Source organism: Halichoerus grypus, chromosome 8 (genome assembly GCF_964656455.1).
Source record: "Halichoerus grypus chromosome 8, mHalGry1.hap1.1, whole genome shotgun sequence".
Classification (NCBI taxonomy): domain Eukaryota; kingdom Metazoa; phylum Chordata; class Mammalia; order Carnivora; family Phocidae; genus Halichoerus; species Halichoerus grypus.
Genome location: NC_135719.1, coordinates 109,576,012 through 109,594,808, shown reverse-complemented (window position 1 = coordinate 109,594,808; position 18,797 = coordinate 109,576,012). Strand labels below are relative to the sequence as shown.

At 47.6% G+C, this 18,797-nt stretch overlaps 1 protein-coding gene across 3 annotated transcripts in view; it reads right to left on the bottom strand.

Moving 5' to 3' along the window:
- PELI2 (pellino E3 ubiquitin protein ligase family member 2) overlaps positions 1-18,043 on the bottom strand; it is a 201,929-nt gene extending 183,886 nt beyond the window's left edge. For all 3 annotated transcript variants that reach the window (XM_078053748.1, XM_078053750.1, XM_078053749.1), the window contains exon 1: positions 17,686-18,043. In XM_078053748.1, coding sequence (XP_077909874.1) covers positions 17,686-17,762 — 77 coding nt within the window. In that variant the 5' untranslated portion in view covers positions 17,763-18,043. The remainder of the gene's footprint in view (positions 1-17,685) is intronic.
- Between the last annotated feature and the right edge of the window lie 754 nt (positions 18,044-18,797).

Here is an 18,797-nt window from a genome sequence, read left to right as displayed (position 1 = left end):
ATTTTACAAAACCACAATTCACAAATCATATGGACTGCAGCTTACTCCCAAGGATTTGTGCACACTGGGAGAAAGAGACCATTTCTCTTCTACGTGTTGGCAAGTCACGAGGGCACACGTGTTCACAGAATCAGATCCATGTATATTTTGTACTTAGAATACAGCTTTGGGGTCACAGAGACCCCACAAAGAACAAGGAGCTGAATTCAAAATAATTTATGCCACCACGGTGCTATGATGTATGTGATTTTTTTTATATCACATCTCCCTTTTTATTTGTTATAAATCCCATGAGTAACCTGAGTTTTAGACATCTCATTATCTATTATGGTCCATAAAAGGCCTCGGGCGGGAATGGAGAAAGAAGAACCCTCGTGTGAGGAAAAGCCAGCCAGAGAAGATGGCTTCTAGTCCTCCGTGATACACAACCCTCCCTGGGAGAAAGAAACCCTGAATGTCACGATCTCTGGTTCCTCATGATAATAGTTTTTTTTAAAATAATAAAAGGAATGAAAAAATAAACTCCAGTTGGCTTCCAGAGTGCCCCAGCTGCCTTGCTTCAAATATTTAACAAGCTGTACTCAAAGTGGCGTGACGGAGGGAAAAAGTCAACAAACAACCAAGTATGTTTGTAAGGACACGAGAAAAGAACACATTGAAACTGACTAAACAGCAGACATCCCATACACAAGCATAAAACTCTCAAAAAAAAAAAAAAAATCAAAGGCAAGGAGCTGGAAAGTTAAAGGTGCAGGTGGAAAAGCACACCAACAGCCAGCACACGAACACAAAGCCAGCTGGGATAAATGTCAGGAAAACAGAACGGAAAGCATATTTATCTGTGACTTTAGAGTGGGAAGATCAGAAACCAGAGCAACTAATTTTGAGTAAAAATACAGATTTATCCCTGTCAAAATATGCTTGGAATTGTTGATTTTTCTAGGGAGAGCTTTTCTGGGGTGAGATTTTTTAGTACTACATATGAAGATCATTTAAAGCCGAAAGCTGAAATTACCGTCGGCTCCAGACCACCTCCCGATACTCCTCCACGCTAACCCCTTATCCTTTTTAAAGTTTAAGAGGAAAATTTTAAATTCACTACCATCTCCTCTCAGGGTCCACACAGTCCATTCTCAACGAGTGCCCAACATATTTATGTGCCTAGGAACTTTGCAATTTACCTCAGGGAGATGCAAACAGGAGAATATTTTTTGGAAACCAATTAAAGACAGAAATAAGCTAAGTACCTATTTTAAAGTGAATAATCCGTTCTTTAAAACCCAAGCCGGGAGCAAAGAAAAGGGGGAAGAGGTCATTCATATTAAAACGCTCACATTTCCAGGCCAGCATTTGCTCATCCATATCTTGCACCATCCACGAAGTGCCAGGTACTCCACGAGGTGCTGAAGTGCTGGGAAAGAGCGCAGGTAAGGCCACTGCGGCGGGGGGGGGGGGGGGGGGGGGGGGGGGGGGGGCCTCCTTAAGAAGGCACAGAGAGCTCCCTAGAAATAACTGCTCCCCGCTGGAGGAGAGAGGAGGAGTCAGGGAGGGAAACATGCTGGAGGTGAGCAGGATATAGCAGGCAGATGGAATGGCGGTGCAAAAGCACAGGTGAAAAAGAAAGGAGGAATAAAGTTCAGGAAAAAAGCCAGAAGGTAAGCCTCAAGGGCAAGGAAGTAAGTAACCTTGGCCTTGACTGGGCAACATGTGTAGAATTTAGTGTCCTTCGAAGTGTCCTTTTCTCTAAGCTCCTAAGAAACTTATTTGCAGGAGTCTTGCCCTTAGCATACCTAGCAGTCTTTGAGAGATCTTTTAAAGTATCTCAAACAGTGAATAACACTGTATTTCTTCTCGTCCCATAGATTTCCTTGGAACAGAGGCCTTAGAAATCACATGGCAATTCCTCATTCTCCAACAACCCCCCGTCAAAAAAAATTACACAGAATTTGTGTTAGATAACCTATTTGCAAATAACTGGTCTGATCAAGAAAAAATAGATTTGGCTTACTTTAAATGTCTTCCCAGAATTCATCATATTCCCTTAAAATGAAAGTGAGTAGCTAATCCTTTATAGACCAGCACATACACCATGTATAAAATGAAGTATATAAAATATTTTGATATGTGGACAATGACTAGATGTGACTGTACAAAATATTAGCATATAGATGATTTTTCTTCCTTCTTCCAAAATTTTCATCAATACTCTTTATATATCATAGTTTTAGCATATGGCTTTTAAGAGTATTTTCATGTTACCTGCATATAAGTAGTCTGCCTTAAAAAATCTGCATTTACAAATTTATCAGTGGAGGAAAGCTAAATGATTAGTATTAATGATTACACGCTAACATCTAAGTTACAAGAATCTATGACACATAAACTTAAAACTGGTTTAACCCTAGGAGAAATTGGGGTGAAATAATTACCGAGGCAAAATCAAAGAGTATGTGATTCATGTTAACTAACACGGTGAGTATTCAAGTGGATAAAAAAACCCAATTAGATCAGAGAAAGATTCACTTCCATTGAACTTAAGGGGCCACGCAGAGCCCTCCTCCGGAGGGAGTGGAGCTCCATTGTCTGAATTTGATCTGAATGGAGGTAACAGGAAAAACAAGGGCAGGCATCCTCTGACCCTTTCCTGGGCCTGCAGGAGAGGAGCAGAAAGGGAAGGGTAAACAAGCAAAGCTGTCAAGCAGCGCAAGGGGGGCCTGCTCCGTGCAGGGCTGTCGCCTACACCATTGTCCACCCTTTCCCAGCTGGTCCAGCCAGAACTCACCAGCATTTCCATTATAATCACAACTTCAGAACCTAATGCAAACAAGAAGAGTTACACCCTTAATGTAACCCTTCAGGTGGTTATCAAAAGTTATTACCAAAAAAATAAATAAAGTTATTACCAACCATGATAATGTGAGTTACAGACTTTGAGAAGTAGAATACACACAAGCTTTTGAGAATCTGAGATCTGGATTCCAATTCCTGAGCCTCAAAATCCTCCCCTGGCTGTGCAGGCTCACGGGAGTCACTGGATCTCTCACCATGTCTGCTTCCCCATTTCTCGGAGGGAGATGACATCCCATCCTCTGAGTCCTGCTGAAATCGAGCATATGGCAGGGGCCTGGGCCCCCCTGCAAGCCTCCCACATCGTGCAAGGGACCCCAAGTTCTTGCTGCCTCCTGAGGTCAGTAGACCTTAGAGCAGCCAGGAGAAAGAGCTAGGGGAAAGCCCCTCGCTGGGCCCTCCTCAATACCTCCCAAAGGAGAAGCCACCCTGCAGAGCTGCTACGCAAGCATGGGTTACTAGTAGAACCAGGTTCCTGGGGGGGGGGGGGGGGAGGGGCGTCCCTCAGAGCTAAAGAAGCCTGCAGGCTTGTCACCATAGCTAAACTGTACTTGGCACGATCAAGGAGCAGTTTTCTTTCTTACACAACACGAAGTCTGTATGCTTCATTATCCGGGACAGGAATTCCCACTGATAACCCCAAACACGAGCTTTGGGTGGGGGAGGCAGTGGGAAGGAGCACACACAAATGATTAAGGTGATGAAGGTTTGTGTCTTTTCTCTCCCGTTTGGGGAAAAAGTTGAGTTATTTTTTTAATATTTAAAACAGTAGAACATGGGCAGACCACCACCATAAGCCAATAAACTTGACTGAAGGGCGTTCTAGTGTGCGGACGCCTCGAGTTTCACCCTTGAGCAGTTTATTACATTATCAGAACCTCCTGATTGAATTACTTTCCTGCAGCGCTTCCAAGTGTCTGCTTCCCCCCGCTCCACATAATAGCTAATATTGCTTATCAAGATGCTATATTTGTCCTTTTGTATTTTACCACCTGATATCTTAGGACGCCTGTTAGTTACGAACACTGTTTTCAGAAACTCTGGGTCATCTGCGCCTTACCACGTCTGTGACCGAAAAGGCTTAACTGCCCTCACAGGAAGGTTGGAACAGGACAGCATAAAGCTACGCCAGCTTCTAGAAGGGTCTAAGCCAACAATTTCATCAAAGCCTTGAAGTTGGCATCTGGTCTAAGTTAACACTTAGAATAGCACATAAAAGGCCTTTTTCCTGACTGCTGCTGGCCTATGCTTCTCAGATGGGCTAAACTCTTGCCGCCGCGGGAGCACGCTGTATTCAGTACCGTCAGTGAGCAGATGGAGGGAAGCTGGCTGGGTCTTTCCCCCTCATCGATACTAACAGGAAGATGGGCAGACAGGGAAGGAAACATCAACGTGCAGTGACCTTAGTTTCTAAGCAAGGACAGACCTTTACTTGAGAGGAGAAGGGCTGGACGCCCCTTTTCCCAGCTATAAACAAAATATCAATGCTACATGACGACCAACAAGAGCAAAAGCAAAAAGAAAGCCTTCAGGAGTGCATGCCACAACTAAGGGGATTAAAGAGCTTTTCTCAAGGAAGGAGGAATAACTCAACAAAGTGGCTTCAAAACTACAGAAATGAACTTGGAATTATTTTGGATTATAAAAAGCAGGTCTGTCTTGAAAGTAACCGTAAGATATTCGGGTAAATAAGAAGGCCGACAGGAGGATTCATGTTTTTATTCCCTAGAGATCACATACTTCAATTTTTTTGAAAATACACTAGGAGCATAATACATAAGTGGGCAAAGCACATATGGAGGCAATTTCCCCCCAAAAAAGGTTCATGTAAGTTGTAAACATTAAAAAAAAATTTTTTTTTAACCTTACTAGTGACCTCATTAAACGAGTGAGGTTTTGTGTCACTGTGTTTAATGAGAATATGCAGTATGGAAAGGGTTTGGTTAAAAAATAAATGAAAAAGGTACAAAGCTGCGTGCGCGCGCGCGCACACACACACACACACACACACACACACACGACAGGATTTATGAACAAAGGTGTTGGAGTCAGAAAGGCCTGGGTTTGAATCAGAGCTCTGTCACATGATAGCCCAATGATCCCGGACAAGTTTCTCAACCGGCAGGCATGGCTCAAGTTCCTCATTTATAAAATGATGAGTGATGGTGCCCAAGTGTCTTGGTCAGAACTCAAACGCATGAGCAGCACTTTGCACAAGAGCAAGCACTTAACACAGGATACTGAGACATCACCGTCACGACCAATGCCCGGGCCCTCTGTGCACCTCTGCACCCCAAACACAGAACCCGCCGCTAGGAAGCAACAGCCTAGCTACAATTTCCTCACCCGTGCAGGAGAAAAAGAAAAAGCTCAGATCCTGATGCTCCCTCTTGAAGGATGATTTTAAACTGTGGTTCTGACCAGGGACCTCCACTTCAATTCAAAAGGAGCAGAGCGCCCTGAAGGTGAGGCAGAAGTTGAAATGGGAGCAGTGGGAGAGCAAGGCAAGCAAACAGGACAGAAATCAGACACCCCGCACCTCCTGCAAGAATTAAAAACTGCTCTGCTCCCCTCTCCTGGCAATAGGATCAACACACCGCCAGAGGGGCCGTCGTATGGGAACGCTGGTCCCACCTGTCCCCACACCTCTGCCGTTGGCACAGCTCAGCCAGAGACAGCCAAGACCCTGGTGATTCGCTGGAAGGCTAGCACACTCAGCCTCCTCGGGGCAGGGAAAGGGGGGCGACGGGCTGCAGGTCCTCTCCAACTGGTGGACAATGCACGAGGGCTGCCATCACTTGGGGTCGGGGAAAGTGAGGCTCCAGAGGGCAGCAGGCTGAGTGGCTTAAGGTTCTTGGATCTGCTCTGACAGGTGGGGTCTGACCCCAAAACATTCATGGGTTCTGCACAAGTTTCCCCGCCACTGCCATCTCTCATGAGATGACAGACCCAGTGTGAGCCACTGTCCCTTGGAGACAAGGAGGGGGAAATGATCTACAAGAGAAACTGCAGATCCAGTTGGAGATCCCATCCGTCCTGAGAATTAGTTAAGGCAACTGCTCAGAAGCCTGAAACAGTGCCTGCCACCTCCACACAGAATACCTCCCCGAAGGCCAAGGCTTCCCAGTCCTGGAGGCCTGAATCCTTACAGGGCCCACGGCACCCTTCCAGTCATGGTCATATCTCATCACACTGGCCCTCCAACCCCCTGATTTCCAAACCTACTGGATGTCTCTCAGCCCCTCAACTTCTAAATGTGTCTGATACACGCCACTCTCCTCCCTCCGTGACCCTCGGCTAATTCCTACTCACCCTCCTCATCTCAGCCTAAATGGAATCCTTCCCTCCTAACAAAACCAAGGTTTCTCCCCTGCACAACACCCCCATGAAACCCTGTACTTCTTGCCTACGCCCTGGCAGGCTCCATTTGTTTAAATCCCTCTTTTGTGATAGGCTCTCAGTTCCAAGAAGGCAGGGATTACTCGGTTATTACCCACTGCATCCCTAGCATGAGTAGCTGCCAACTAGCTGACAGTTCTCCAACTTTCTCTCCTTCCCCAACCACTTCGGCCTCCAGCCAAACACCCCATGCCTTTACTACTCCTGCCCTATAAAACCCCAGGTCGCCCTTCACAACTCCACTCGGAGGCCACCTCCTCCTGGATACCATTCCCGATCTTCCAGGAATACACATGCCTCTGACCTTCACCCTGGCGGAAAGAAACAAGCTTCAGAGCACTGCGGACAGACCTACCTTCAAATCAGGCCCTGCCACCGATGAGGTGAGTGACCTGAACTGGAGCCTCACTTCCCAAATAATAAAATCCAATTCCTGGGACTGATCAAGCCAAACATCTAACGGAATCTGGCCCCCAGTACACCTGAAATAACAGCTGCCTCCCTCCAGCCCTCCTCTGCACCATGTATGGGTTGTTGCTAAGTTATTCGTCTTGACCTCAGGTTGTCCGCCCCTGGAGGGCATTTCCTTTTGTGGGTTCCTAAATGTGAAATCAGCAGTGGCATCAATTCACCCCTCCCGAGTGGTTAATGTTTAGGGTGTCTATGAGTGCTTAATTTCTAGTATGTACGGTGGCTCCCATTTTTAATCATATATATTCATACAGAAGACACATGCAGTGAAACACATCTCTCTCTGTATTTGGCAGCCCAAAGGTCTTAGTGTAGCGCTGAGCTTTAAAAGCTACCAAATTATAGTAGTTTCTACAAAACAGATCATTTACAAGTTTATTTAAATTTCTTCTACACTCAGTTTATAAATTTTGATTGCAAAACTCTGAATTTTACCTGTTTCAGTCCCTCTGATTAAAAATGGCAAACGTTAAAATTCCCTAAACAGAATTTAGGGAAATTGAAGAAGTTATATTCACTTTACTACAGGAATCTTCTTTCCCTCTCTTTATTCGGCAACGTGCTCCGTTTGCAGGTGGTAACTGGTGATTCTACGTGTGTGGTGGTGTGAGAACCATGCAGGTGGCTGGCATCCGGGCTGCTATCACACTTCGTCCCTTTCTGCAGAGCGGACGACGCGGGCCCAGCCCCGACTGCACCACCCAGAGCAATCTCGCGCCTCCGCTCGCCTCTTACCCGGCACATCGTCGTCCCCGAGGCGTGAATGAGACACGTAAAGTCCTTCAGGACCGGTGCTTCCTTCTTACCGCTGACAGCCAGACAGGTACGACTGATAGAAATGAGCTGTTCATCCTGTCATTTCACCACCCAACGGCAGTGAGAAAACATTCTTGCGGCCCATCCATTGGCCTGTACCTGCAGGCTGCTAGTGCAGATTACCTCCCCTACTCAGATCTCTGTTGGTGCTATTATTTCATGTCAGGTGGCCTTTAAAAGCCTGAAAATCTGTGTCGTGCATTAGCTCCCTGGGTTAAAGCTACTTATGTTCGAGCGTACCAGAAGCGGGGTTTTCGGCTAAGCTGGGCCATTCTTCACCTGCCGTGCTCTCAACGAAAATCAGGAGAGAATATTGATTATGGAGATGAACGAACGCAGAGAGCCTCGCAGATGACGTACACGTGATAAAGTGATTCCACAAATGCGTCTGTTAGCTAAGATTTTCAGACCATACGGTACTTAATGTCTGGAATAACTCATCTAACAGGCTGAAATCGTGCTTATTAAAATAATCAATAATCCGAAGGAAACGAAAAACAACTCAACAAAAGCTCAGTGGATTACTTCAGATCAGTCTGTCGGGTCTGACAGCAGAGCCCCATGCTGGGGAGTACTGCGGTGTCTGAACCATCCGCCGCCGTCTAACAAAGCACCTCAAACCACCACCCACAGTTCCTTCATCTGGGCAGAGCTGGGGTGAAATGGCTCATCTCTGCTCCATGTGGTGTGGACTGGGCAGCCTGATGGGCTGAAGGATCTAAAACAACTTCACTCCCAGGTCCGCTGCCTTGGCCCGGTGTCTGGAATGGCTGGAGGCTGCCTTCTCGGCGGGCATTATAGACTGAATTTGTAATGTTGAAGTCCTAACCCCCAGCCCCCCTCAGAACGTGACTGCATTTGGAGAGAGAGTCTTTAAAGAGGTAATTAAGGTGGAATCAGGTCATATGGGCGGGCTCTGATCCAATATGACTGGTGTCCTTATCCGAACAGGGAAGGGCCATCAGGGGTGAGCACGCAGAGACAAAGGCCATCTGAGGACACAGGGAGAGATGGCCATCTATAAGCCAAGCGGGGAGGACTCAGGAGAAACCCAACCTGCAAACACCTTGATCTTGGATGTCCAGCTTTCAGAACTGTGAGAAAAGAAACTTCTGTTGCCTAAGATGCCAAACCTGCAGTATTTTGTTACGGCAGCTCTAGCAAACTAACACAGAGGACAGAAACAGAAGCCGCAACACCCCTTAAGGCAACATCCAAAAGTCACAAAGTGTCCCTTCCCTCACATGGACTGGTCAAAGCCAATCACAAAGCCGGCCGAGATTCGAGGGGCGGGGACTCACCTCCTGATGGGAGGTCCAGCACACGCACGCCCGCGCATGCGCGCGCACACACACAGAGACACACGGGGAACTACTATGGGCCATATTTGAAGACAACAGGGGAAGAACATGGGATTAAGTCAAAACCCTGCGTTCTCTTACCTGATCGCCAACTGACTACAAGACCATCTGAGAAAGTCGGGTCATGTCCGCCTCAATAACACAGCCATTAGGTCCAATTCCCATTGGACAGTTTCAAGCGTCAAGCCAATGAATGTTTATTAAATGGAAATAGCTCAGGTATGTGAAAAACTATATTGAGAAGCATAAAGCACTGACCAATAGTACGGTTATCTGTCCTATAACTTCCCTGTATACCTTAGATACAGCTTACAGAGTTCATCCTGTATTCTATCCTCCAGCACGCAATAACAAAAGCGCCCAAACAATCTAATGTACTCCTGCACGGGTCTGGTCTGTGTCATTTGCTGGCATCTGGTGTGAAACACAGTCTTTTGTCTCTATGGTCCTTGTGCAGAAAGGGCCTTTCCTCAAGGTAATCAGTTAATCAATCAAGCGCTCCAGAAATCCTCACTGTTCACCCGTCACAAGCTCTGTCAAAAGAGTGTTCTATAACCATGGAGCACGAAGCACAAGAATCCCAGGTATGGATGGGAAAGGAGGAGAGGCCTCTGTTCCTCAGACGCCCCTGGTAATAGTAAACAGCAGTTTCCCACCAACAGCCTAGAAGCCAAACACACCACCGCCCGCTTTGGCTGGATCCTGCTAAGCCAGGACCAATTAGAATGGAAGTACAAAGCTTGAAATAATGATTCTTATCCTAAAAAGAGAGCCTGCATGAGCACAAAAGCAGGGAAACGAACAGAGTTAAATGTTTGAGAGTGAGATGCATTATGTGGACGGCTGGAAATAAAACCTCAATCGAGAATGACTTGCCATAGTCTTCAACCTGACGATGAAAATGGCCCTGATGCATATTTATTAGGTTTGTCGTCCAAGAGGCTTGTATTCCATAGTCTATCCAGCCATCATTAACAGGCACTAATGACCACGGCCTTTCAACACCACCGTAGCACACTGCAGTGCAGCTCAGAGCAGATGGCCTGCTTCCCTCTGAGGCAGAACTTTCTGCAGGTGACGAAATGTTAGGTGACTGACAAAAAGAAAAACAAACAGAAGTGGAAACTGGAATATCTGATGTGCGCATTTCGTAGTGCAGGGAGGGAGCCTTTAACTTGGGCCCGTAAGGCTGGGAGGACTGCTGACAAAGCCGCAGCTGTGCTACAGAATGGGAGAGCTGCTCCCAAATCCAAGACCACTCCCGGAGCCCCAGGGCTCCTCTGTGCCCAGCGGGGCACTGGAGTGCGCCACACAAATCCATCCCTGCCCCATCCGACGAGGACCTCCTGTGCACTCTGAGGGAGGTGCAAGCCGGGGTCCCTGCCCTCCGGCGGCCAGCTACAAGAGGAAACCAGATCATTTCAATGAACCCCAGTGGAATGCAATCGCCACTCTGGGCACATGGGGAGAGCACAGTGGACTGAAGCACGTTCGTCCCTACGGATGTTAAATATATGCCCTTGTATTTGTCTACACTTCTGTTTTCCCTTTGGTCATTTGCTTATATATTGTGCCTCCTTAACTAGTATCATACTCGGGATGCTTTGGCTGTAAGAGCGGAACCCACTCAGGGTGGCTTAAACAAAACAAAACAAAAAAAGGAAGTAAAAACTGAAAAAGGTGGGCGTTCTCAGAGGACACAGGATTATTTTCTCAGAAAAGCCTTTCCTGATTATTCAGCCTACAGGGGCCTCCCCCTGCCTTATCCCTAGCTCTTCACCTTGCTAGTCCCCTACTGCTACCCACTCAGTCGCTCTCTTCCCCCTTACCCTGCTTTCTTTTCCTCCTACCACCTGTTTTAGCTGTTTGCCGGCTCATGTACATAGCCTACCGCTCCCACTAAAAGGTAAGCCCCCCGCCGGCGGGGTGTTGTCTGTCTCACTGGCTTCCGAACACGCAATGTTGGGGCAGTGCTTCCCCCCCACCCCCAGGACTTTCGACACTACATGAATGGCCAAACACGCAGAGCTCCGGACAGGGGACGGGAACCAGAATCTAGAGCTAAATAGCTGCTCGCTGGCTCACACTCTGTTCCCTCCTTGCCTGTCTCATGGGGGCTCTGGCCTCTGCTTTTCCCTCCACCTCCTTTTCCTTCTACCTAGGCTGCATCCCCCTTTGAAGAAGTGCTTTCTCCATTCCCCTTTCAGAGCTGAAAACGCTGCTGCAGTGTCCCATGCCCTGAGGATAAAGTCCAAAATCTTTCCAATGATTTATAAGTGCCTTATGACCAGCCCCCGTCCTCATCTCTCATGAATTTAACTCAACCACTCTTCCTGGCCATGCAGGGCTTTTCTCTGTTCCTTGGAGGAGCATGCACGCTCACCTCTGGGTCTCAGAACACTGTGTGGCCTCTGCCTACAGCACTCTTTCCCCCCTTACCTCCTCCTCACCATCTTCTTCTCATCCAGGCACGGTGTTGGGTGACCCTACGTTCTGTAGATTGCTTTCTATCTCTCCGACTGGACTGCAGGCTCCAAAGTGGCAGGGACCATCCCAGTCTTGTTCTTCACTGCATCCCTTAGTGCCAAGCACAGCATCCGACACTAGTAGATGCCCAAATATTTGTAGAATACATAAATGCACTATATATTGGTAATGGCTATTCACTAAGGAGCTGTGATAGGAATCGTATAGCAGTTCATGAGGGCGGGGAACGTGATTGCCCTAACTTCCCTGTGCTTGGAAGAGTAGACACCCAATAAATATTTGTTGAATGAATACATTCCTGGCTTGCCTGATCTAACTCCACCCCTTTCTCTCCCACTTGAGAAAACATATCAGAATTCAAGTGCGTGAAAAACAACATTATTAAAGGGACATCTCAGAATCATTTGAAAGATCAATACTTTATTCCTTGTCATAAATTACTGGACACGTAACTCAAAACTGATCATTACTTATGAGGTCGTTTGAGACAATGGTTGAGAATAGCTGATTTAGACAAAGCTAAAAAATACGAAGCATTTTCTGATCTTATAATTTTATTTTCCAGAAGCTGAAGATGACAATAAGCTCAGGAAAAACTAATAACTGAATCATTTATACCCTCACTTTTTTTTTGATAAAATAGGTTCTGCACACCCCAGGAGAAATCTTTACTTAAATCAAACAATGTTCAAATTTCCTTTCCAGTTATTTTTCTCCCATACCAATGAGGTCCACCAAGTTGCTGTTGTCTCCATTCAAAAGCCAACGCACAGCCCCACCTAACTTACTTCCAGGACGCTATGCCGCTGATCCTTGCACAGCAGATACAAAATCATTGCCCCAATGTGACAATATTGGTCTCCCTCAAATACAGCAACTGGGATGTTTTTGGCTTTTTGCTGTTTTGTGTGTATGTGTTTTATCTCTTGGACAAAGTATGTTTGGTAAAGTTGCTGGGACCCACATACAACCCAGTTTTATTTTGTTTAAATAAAGCATCCCCAAATATGGATCACATGATGAAATATAACCAAAAAATGAAAAGTCCTAATGAAGATGTCGGTCTTGATGTGTTAAAGAGAGAAACAAGTAAATCTGAGAAAGTCAGACAAGAAACCACACAGACAGCCACATACTCCAAACAAGGCTAAAGTTAGTAAAGGAAAATATAGCAACCCAAAGCTAGTAACATCATGACCATTAATAGCCTACAGAATTAGACACTCCATCCACACAAACAGATCTGAGCTCTTCAGATCACCCCACATGCTGAGTGACAGTAAAGATTTTGTTTTCTATATGAAAAAAAAAGTTCAAAGACCTTTTAGTCCATAAAGGATACCACTGTTTGAAGTCTTCAGGCCCAAATTAGAGAGGAGGATAAGAACAGGAAAAGTATTAGGGTATATTTTAAGGTTTCTTATTACTACCAAGGGGAGGGGTAGTCAAGGTAAAGCGCCAAGGTTAGACTATGGACTCTGGGAAACAAACTGAGGGTTTTAGAGGGGAGGGGGTGGGGGGATGGGTTAGCCTGGTGATGGGTATTAAAGAGGGCACGTATTGCATGGAGCACGGGGTGTTATACGCAAACAATGAATCACAGAATACTAGGTCAAAAGCTAATGATGTACTATTATGGTCACTAACATAACATAATAAAAAAAAATTTTTAAAAAGAGCGCCAAGGTTAAAACAAAAACAGCATATAGAAATCGGGAGCTGCTTGTTTAAAAAAATAAAGACCAAAAACTCTTCAAGCAACAGTCTTCTTTGTCTTATCAGATAGAATGCTGCACCATCCAAAGGAAAAAGGGCAGGTCCCCCCAACCCATCCCTGACCTTTCAACCTTTTGAAGACCTTGATCAGTTTCCACTAAAATACTTCATTTTCAGTCATATTCATAAGCATTCTTTTGTAGAGGTTTTTAACCCATTTTTGTGCCAAGGATCCCTTTGTCAGTCTGGTAAAGCCTACTGAGCCCTTCTCAGAAAAATGGTTTAAATACATAAAATAAAATACAAAGGATTACAAGTGAAAATAATTATACTTAGTTATCAAGACAGTTTTAAGACACAAAAATATATGCAGTTCTGTATTAATGCAGTAAGCAGCAAATCTAGCAGCAGTTCTATCTGTTGCCTATATTCCTAATTGAGTGAAATGCTAAATGTCAGTCTGACTATAGTGAAAATAGACATGCATTTTTCTTCCCAATCCAAGTTCAGGGATTTCCTGAATTCCATCTGAAGACCCCAAAAACTGTTGGCTGGGAGAGCCAATAAAAATACATTTGGCGAAGCATCAAATTAAAAATAAAGCCTTGCAAAATGTATTATCCATTCCACTGTGAGGTGAGGGGAACTGAGAGTAAGCAATATTTTTCCAAAAAACCATGATGGGCCATTAGTCAGCACGAGAGCTGCATGCTTCAAATTGAATCCAGAAAGGGATTCAGCTCCCCTCGTGCAAGTTACGAAAAAACTGAAGCTTTGAGGAACTGACAGCACCGCTGGAATCTGCCCCGAAGTGGGGAAACAGTGACCCAGCAGCGCCATGATCCAGCTCAACTGTGAACGTGAACAAATCTCCTCCCTTCCGGAGCCTCAGTTTCTTCTTCATCAGTAACATAAAAGGGTTAAAGGTATACCAGGACCTCTTAGGCCCCTTCCAGTTCCAAAATCCTATTCAGATTATCTCTTCCTTATGCTGGCTTTTCCAGCCTATTGAGTTTAACTACAGAATAATACTGCCTTTCTTAAGTTTGGAACAGAAAGTTTTACCAAATTTGAATGCCTTCACATATAACCCAACACCAATGAGCCAAATATATGTGTACCATGACAACTTTTTTTAAAAAGCCTGTTTTGCACATATCTACTTCAAAAGAAGTAATCACAGCATTGGTCTTTTCTGCTATTTAAAGACAGTTCCCATTAGAATCCTGACACCATCACCTTAAGAGTATTCAAAACCAACAAACAGCATGTTAACTGCATCTTCCATATTTGAACCAAGGAACAGTGTTACAGAGTATAGACCAGGAAGGACCCTTAAAGATGACCTAATCCAATCATATTTCATTATGGCTGAAGAAGCAGAGACAGGGTAAGAGACTAAGCAAAGTCACAAAGTTAGTTGGCAAGAAAGCAGAGATTCAATCCGGGTCTCCCGACTGTTCCTTTATGCCCTCCCCACTACACTGAACTGCCTCGCAAATCCAGACACGTTGCCCCAACTTTAACATGTCAGCCAGCTTTAAAATGAATAGCAAGAAAGACCTGACAGTTAAACCAGTCATTTTCTCTACCTTGAATTATGTAATGGGTACAACGAAGGGTTGTGGCATGATATATTCACTGGTAGGAATCCAGAAATAATGAAATTCCACTAATCCAGTGAGAAGGTGATGACCCTATTAACATCCTAACTACCTGGCAATTCCCTTAATATTGTGTAATACGTGAAAAGACACATATTTGCATGTGGATATAGATATAATACATATATAGCTCTTCACACATACATATATACATATATATGTGTATGTCTATATATATATACACATATGTGTATATAGTTCCTCAGTCTGCTCCCCAGGATTTCTCACTAACATTTTACTATGAAATTTAGAAGAGAGAAAAAAAAAGAAGAAATTTAGAAGAGAACAGAAAGGTAGTTATACAACAGTTAAAAAAAAAAAACCAAAAGCTTGTATCAGTATCAATATTGGTCATTTTAGACGTCGAGATTAATTTTATCAATAAAACCTACTAGAAATCCTCTACCAATATTTATGACCCAGATGACCAGATACGCAAAGTTGATATTAATTATTGACCCTTATTGTTGTTTTAAGGGGGAGGGCACTGTCTCAAATCCTGAGGGTAGGATACAAATTAGTAAGAGTCTCTTTCAAGTCTACCTATTACTCTTTCCCCAGCATTCTTCATTGTGTTCGATATTTCTAGAGTCAGAAATCTACCCTCAAAAAAAAAAAAAAAAGACCACAATTCTTCTCAAGTGTTCAATAACCTGACCAGTACCTTCTCAGCAGTCTGATGTCAACTCACATTTCACTTCCTCAGAGAGACCTGCCTTGACCGCCTAGCTAAAGAAAGCAGTACCTACCTAGCACAGACATTCCCTAAGTTAACCACCTTCTGTTGAGAGCCTGGCAACACCTGATACACGCCATGTATTATTCATTTGTTTACATGTTTCTGTCTGCTGGTGACAGCCATTCCACGCTAAATTGAAAGCTCCTCACTCACTGCTGGATCCTCAATGCCTAAGCAGTGCTGGCCCATATCAGGTCTCAAATAACTGCTCCGTGTCTGGCCCCAAAGAGTAAAGTGCCAACTATGTCATACTTAGTGTCTCCCGGAAAACCACCAGTGCAGGACAAAGCACACGCAGTGGGCACTGCATTTACATAGCCTACTTTAGAGCAAGCCTATGATGCCAGGACAATCCTGGGTCTGAATCCTTTCCACGGCTCTGGAACGCCCTGCACTTGCAGCTATAAACACAAAACCTCTCCAAGGCCCACTAGGACACTGCTTTTCTGAAACATCTCAACAATGATTTCCTCAAAAGGAAATAACGAAATAAAGCTCTGGTGTAACTTAATCTTTGGTGTCAGGTTCACAAAGTACGTTAAACATACTTTGAAGCCAGACACACAAACAAAACCAAACTCCACAAAATTAGGTTGGGCTGAGGTTATGTAAGACAAGCTAACCTCGGGCTTTTCCCTGTCATTCCGCTCTCCTGCCACTGAACCCGGACATCTGTCTTTTCGGCGCAATTAAGATGCAAGTGGGAAAAACCGCTTATCTGCAAACTTCAAAATAGGTAATGAGATTTCCAATAATGCTCCACTTAATACTGTAGCAACAACGTGAGGAGGACTAGACAACTTCCAGCTGTACTGTGGAAGCTTCCCTTAAAAATTCTTCTCTTTAAAATTATTTTTAAGTCGGCACTTACTTCAACGTATTCAGTTATCAAAACACGTTTTTCAGAGTTCCCTGAGTTTCTCCCTACCCATGGCTCCTCATTTGTGGGCTAAGCCTACCTATCAGCACCGATGACGGTCAGAATACAGGTCTTTCAACAGAGAAGGACAAAAGCACGGGTTCCCAGGAGTGACACATCGGAAGGAGAAAATAATCCTTTCTTCTCCAGATACTAAATCCAAGTTGCTCCCTCTCCCGAGTTTCCTGCATTTCCCTCCTCCCCATTCTGCTCCCCTTTCACTGCCCACTTTATCCTGCTTTAATCCTGCGAAGCCTCTCTCCCGGCTTATTAAGGGTAAACAATAGAAATGTCACAGGGAAACTCAGGAAGTAGATGAAGTCTCTAATTGCTGCCGTTTAACGATTGTAGATAATTACTATCTTCAAAATGTGGTTTTCACAAGCGGGGAGGGAGCCGAGGCGGGCGAGCTCCCCGCCGCCCGGAGGACAGCAGCGAGGCCACGGCCCGGGACGGTGGGGATGCGGCCCCGCGCGCCCCGGGAGCCCGGGCAGGCGCAGCCGTGTCCCTGCCCCCTCCAGGACACTCCCGCCTGGGAGAGCCGAGGGCCGGCCTGCCCGCCCGGGTCACAGACAGTTCACTGCTCCCGGGCTGCGGCTACCCGCGGCGGTCACCATAACAATATGCAAAGCGCTGCCCGTGGACGCCCACCGCGCAGATCCCGCTGCCCGCGGCGGCCGAGCCCGCAGCGCCGCGCTCGGAGTTCCGGGACCCGGGATCACAATCCACCCGGCAGAGGGTCCCCGGGGACCGGGCCCCACCGGCCTTTCAGCTTCGCCAACTGGGGGGTCTCCCCCGACACCGCGAGGTGCCTACGACGGTGGCGCCTCGGCCCCGGCCCTTACCCGCCCTCCCTGACCCAGGGCGCGCGAGGAAGTCGAGCAAGGGTCCGCTCCCCTCCCCGGTATGGACGAGGACTCGGTCCCCCAGCGCAGCGCCCCGCGGGGCGCGGGGTCGCCACGGTCCCTGCCTCCCCGGGGCCGGCCCCACTCCGCCACTTCCTCGGCCGCGGTCCTCCGCAGGGAAAGCGCATCTCAGCGGTTTCTGCAGCGCCCCGCGCGCGCTGATGGGGGGCAACGCTCCCCGGGCGCTTGCCGCCCCGGCCCCCGAGCCGCCCCCGCCGCCCTAAGCGCCCCAGCGTTCCCTTGAGAGCGCCCGAGACACCCCGCTGGCCCCGCTCGGGGATGTGGGCGCCCTGCGGCCACCCAGCCTGGAGCACTCGCCGCCCGCCGTCAAGCTCCCGGGGTCGGAGATCGCGGGACTCACCCCAGTACCACCAGCTCCCCGTATTTCACCGGCTCCTTATTGGGGGCGCAGTGCTCCTCCTGGCCGGGGGAAAACATGGAGCCCCGATCGGCCGCCGCCGCCGCCTCCTCCGCCGCGATCCCCGCCGAGTCCGCGCCGCCGCTACAATCCCATCCTGAGAAGGGGGTGAGCGCGCCGGGGAAGGGCACGGCGGCGAAGGGGGCGCGGGGCGGCCAGTCCCGCGGCTGCTCCGTCGTGGCTGTGCGGCTGCCCCGCCGGGCTCCCGGGAGCTCCGCGCGCCGCTGCCGCTCCGAGCCGGACTCGGCAACAAATGGGACCGGGCAGCACGGGGACCTGCCCGCGCCGAGCGCCGCCGCCGCTGCCGCCGCTGCCGCTGGAGCCCGGCCGAGGGAAGGAGGGAGGGAGAAAGCCAGCGCGGGAGGGGCGGGGGCAGCGAGCGGGGGAGGGGCGGGGGCAGGACCGCGGAGCCGCCCCTCCAGCGCGCGGGCAGGTGGGAGCCAGCCAGCCCTCCGCCCAAAGCCCCGCAGCCCCCGCCCGCCCGCCCGGCGCCCCCTCCCCTCGGCGCGTGGGGCCGCCCGCGCCCCCTCTCCGCCCCCCTTGGGCCCCGCGGTGGAACGGCCCCCGTGTTATGTAAACATAGAGTAAAAGGGAAAGGAAGTTCTTAAAGGAGCAGTTCTATTTTTTTTTTCCTCTCGCTTCCTTCCCCAAACTTAAAGCACGGGGTTCTCCGCCGTCGCAGCCCAGTTCTCTAGCAGCTAAAGGCTGCACTGGATCCCGGAAACGCAACAGTCAAGGTTCCCAAGTCTAGCTTAGCAGTCCGCCGTTCCGTTAGATGGAAAAGAAGAGCTTCCTCTCGGGGTTAGAGAGCATTTACTTTCCCGGTGTCACTGTAGAGCGGCATACATCTGGAGCTGCACTCACGCACCTGGGTACCTCCTCTTCCAAAACCAACTCTTTCAAAGCTTGAAGACATTTAGAAGTTTGCAGAGTTTTGCTAATTGGTGCTGAATTAGAGGGAGTTTTGAATTTTGAAGGCATTTGGAGCACCCCGCCAGTGTATAGGATAAAACTACCCAATGTGTGATCAGCAGGGTTCCACATGGTTAAAAAAA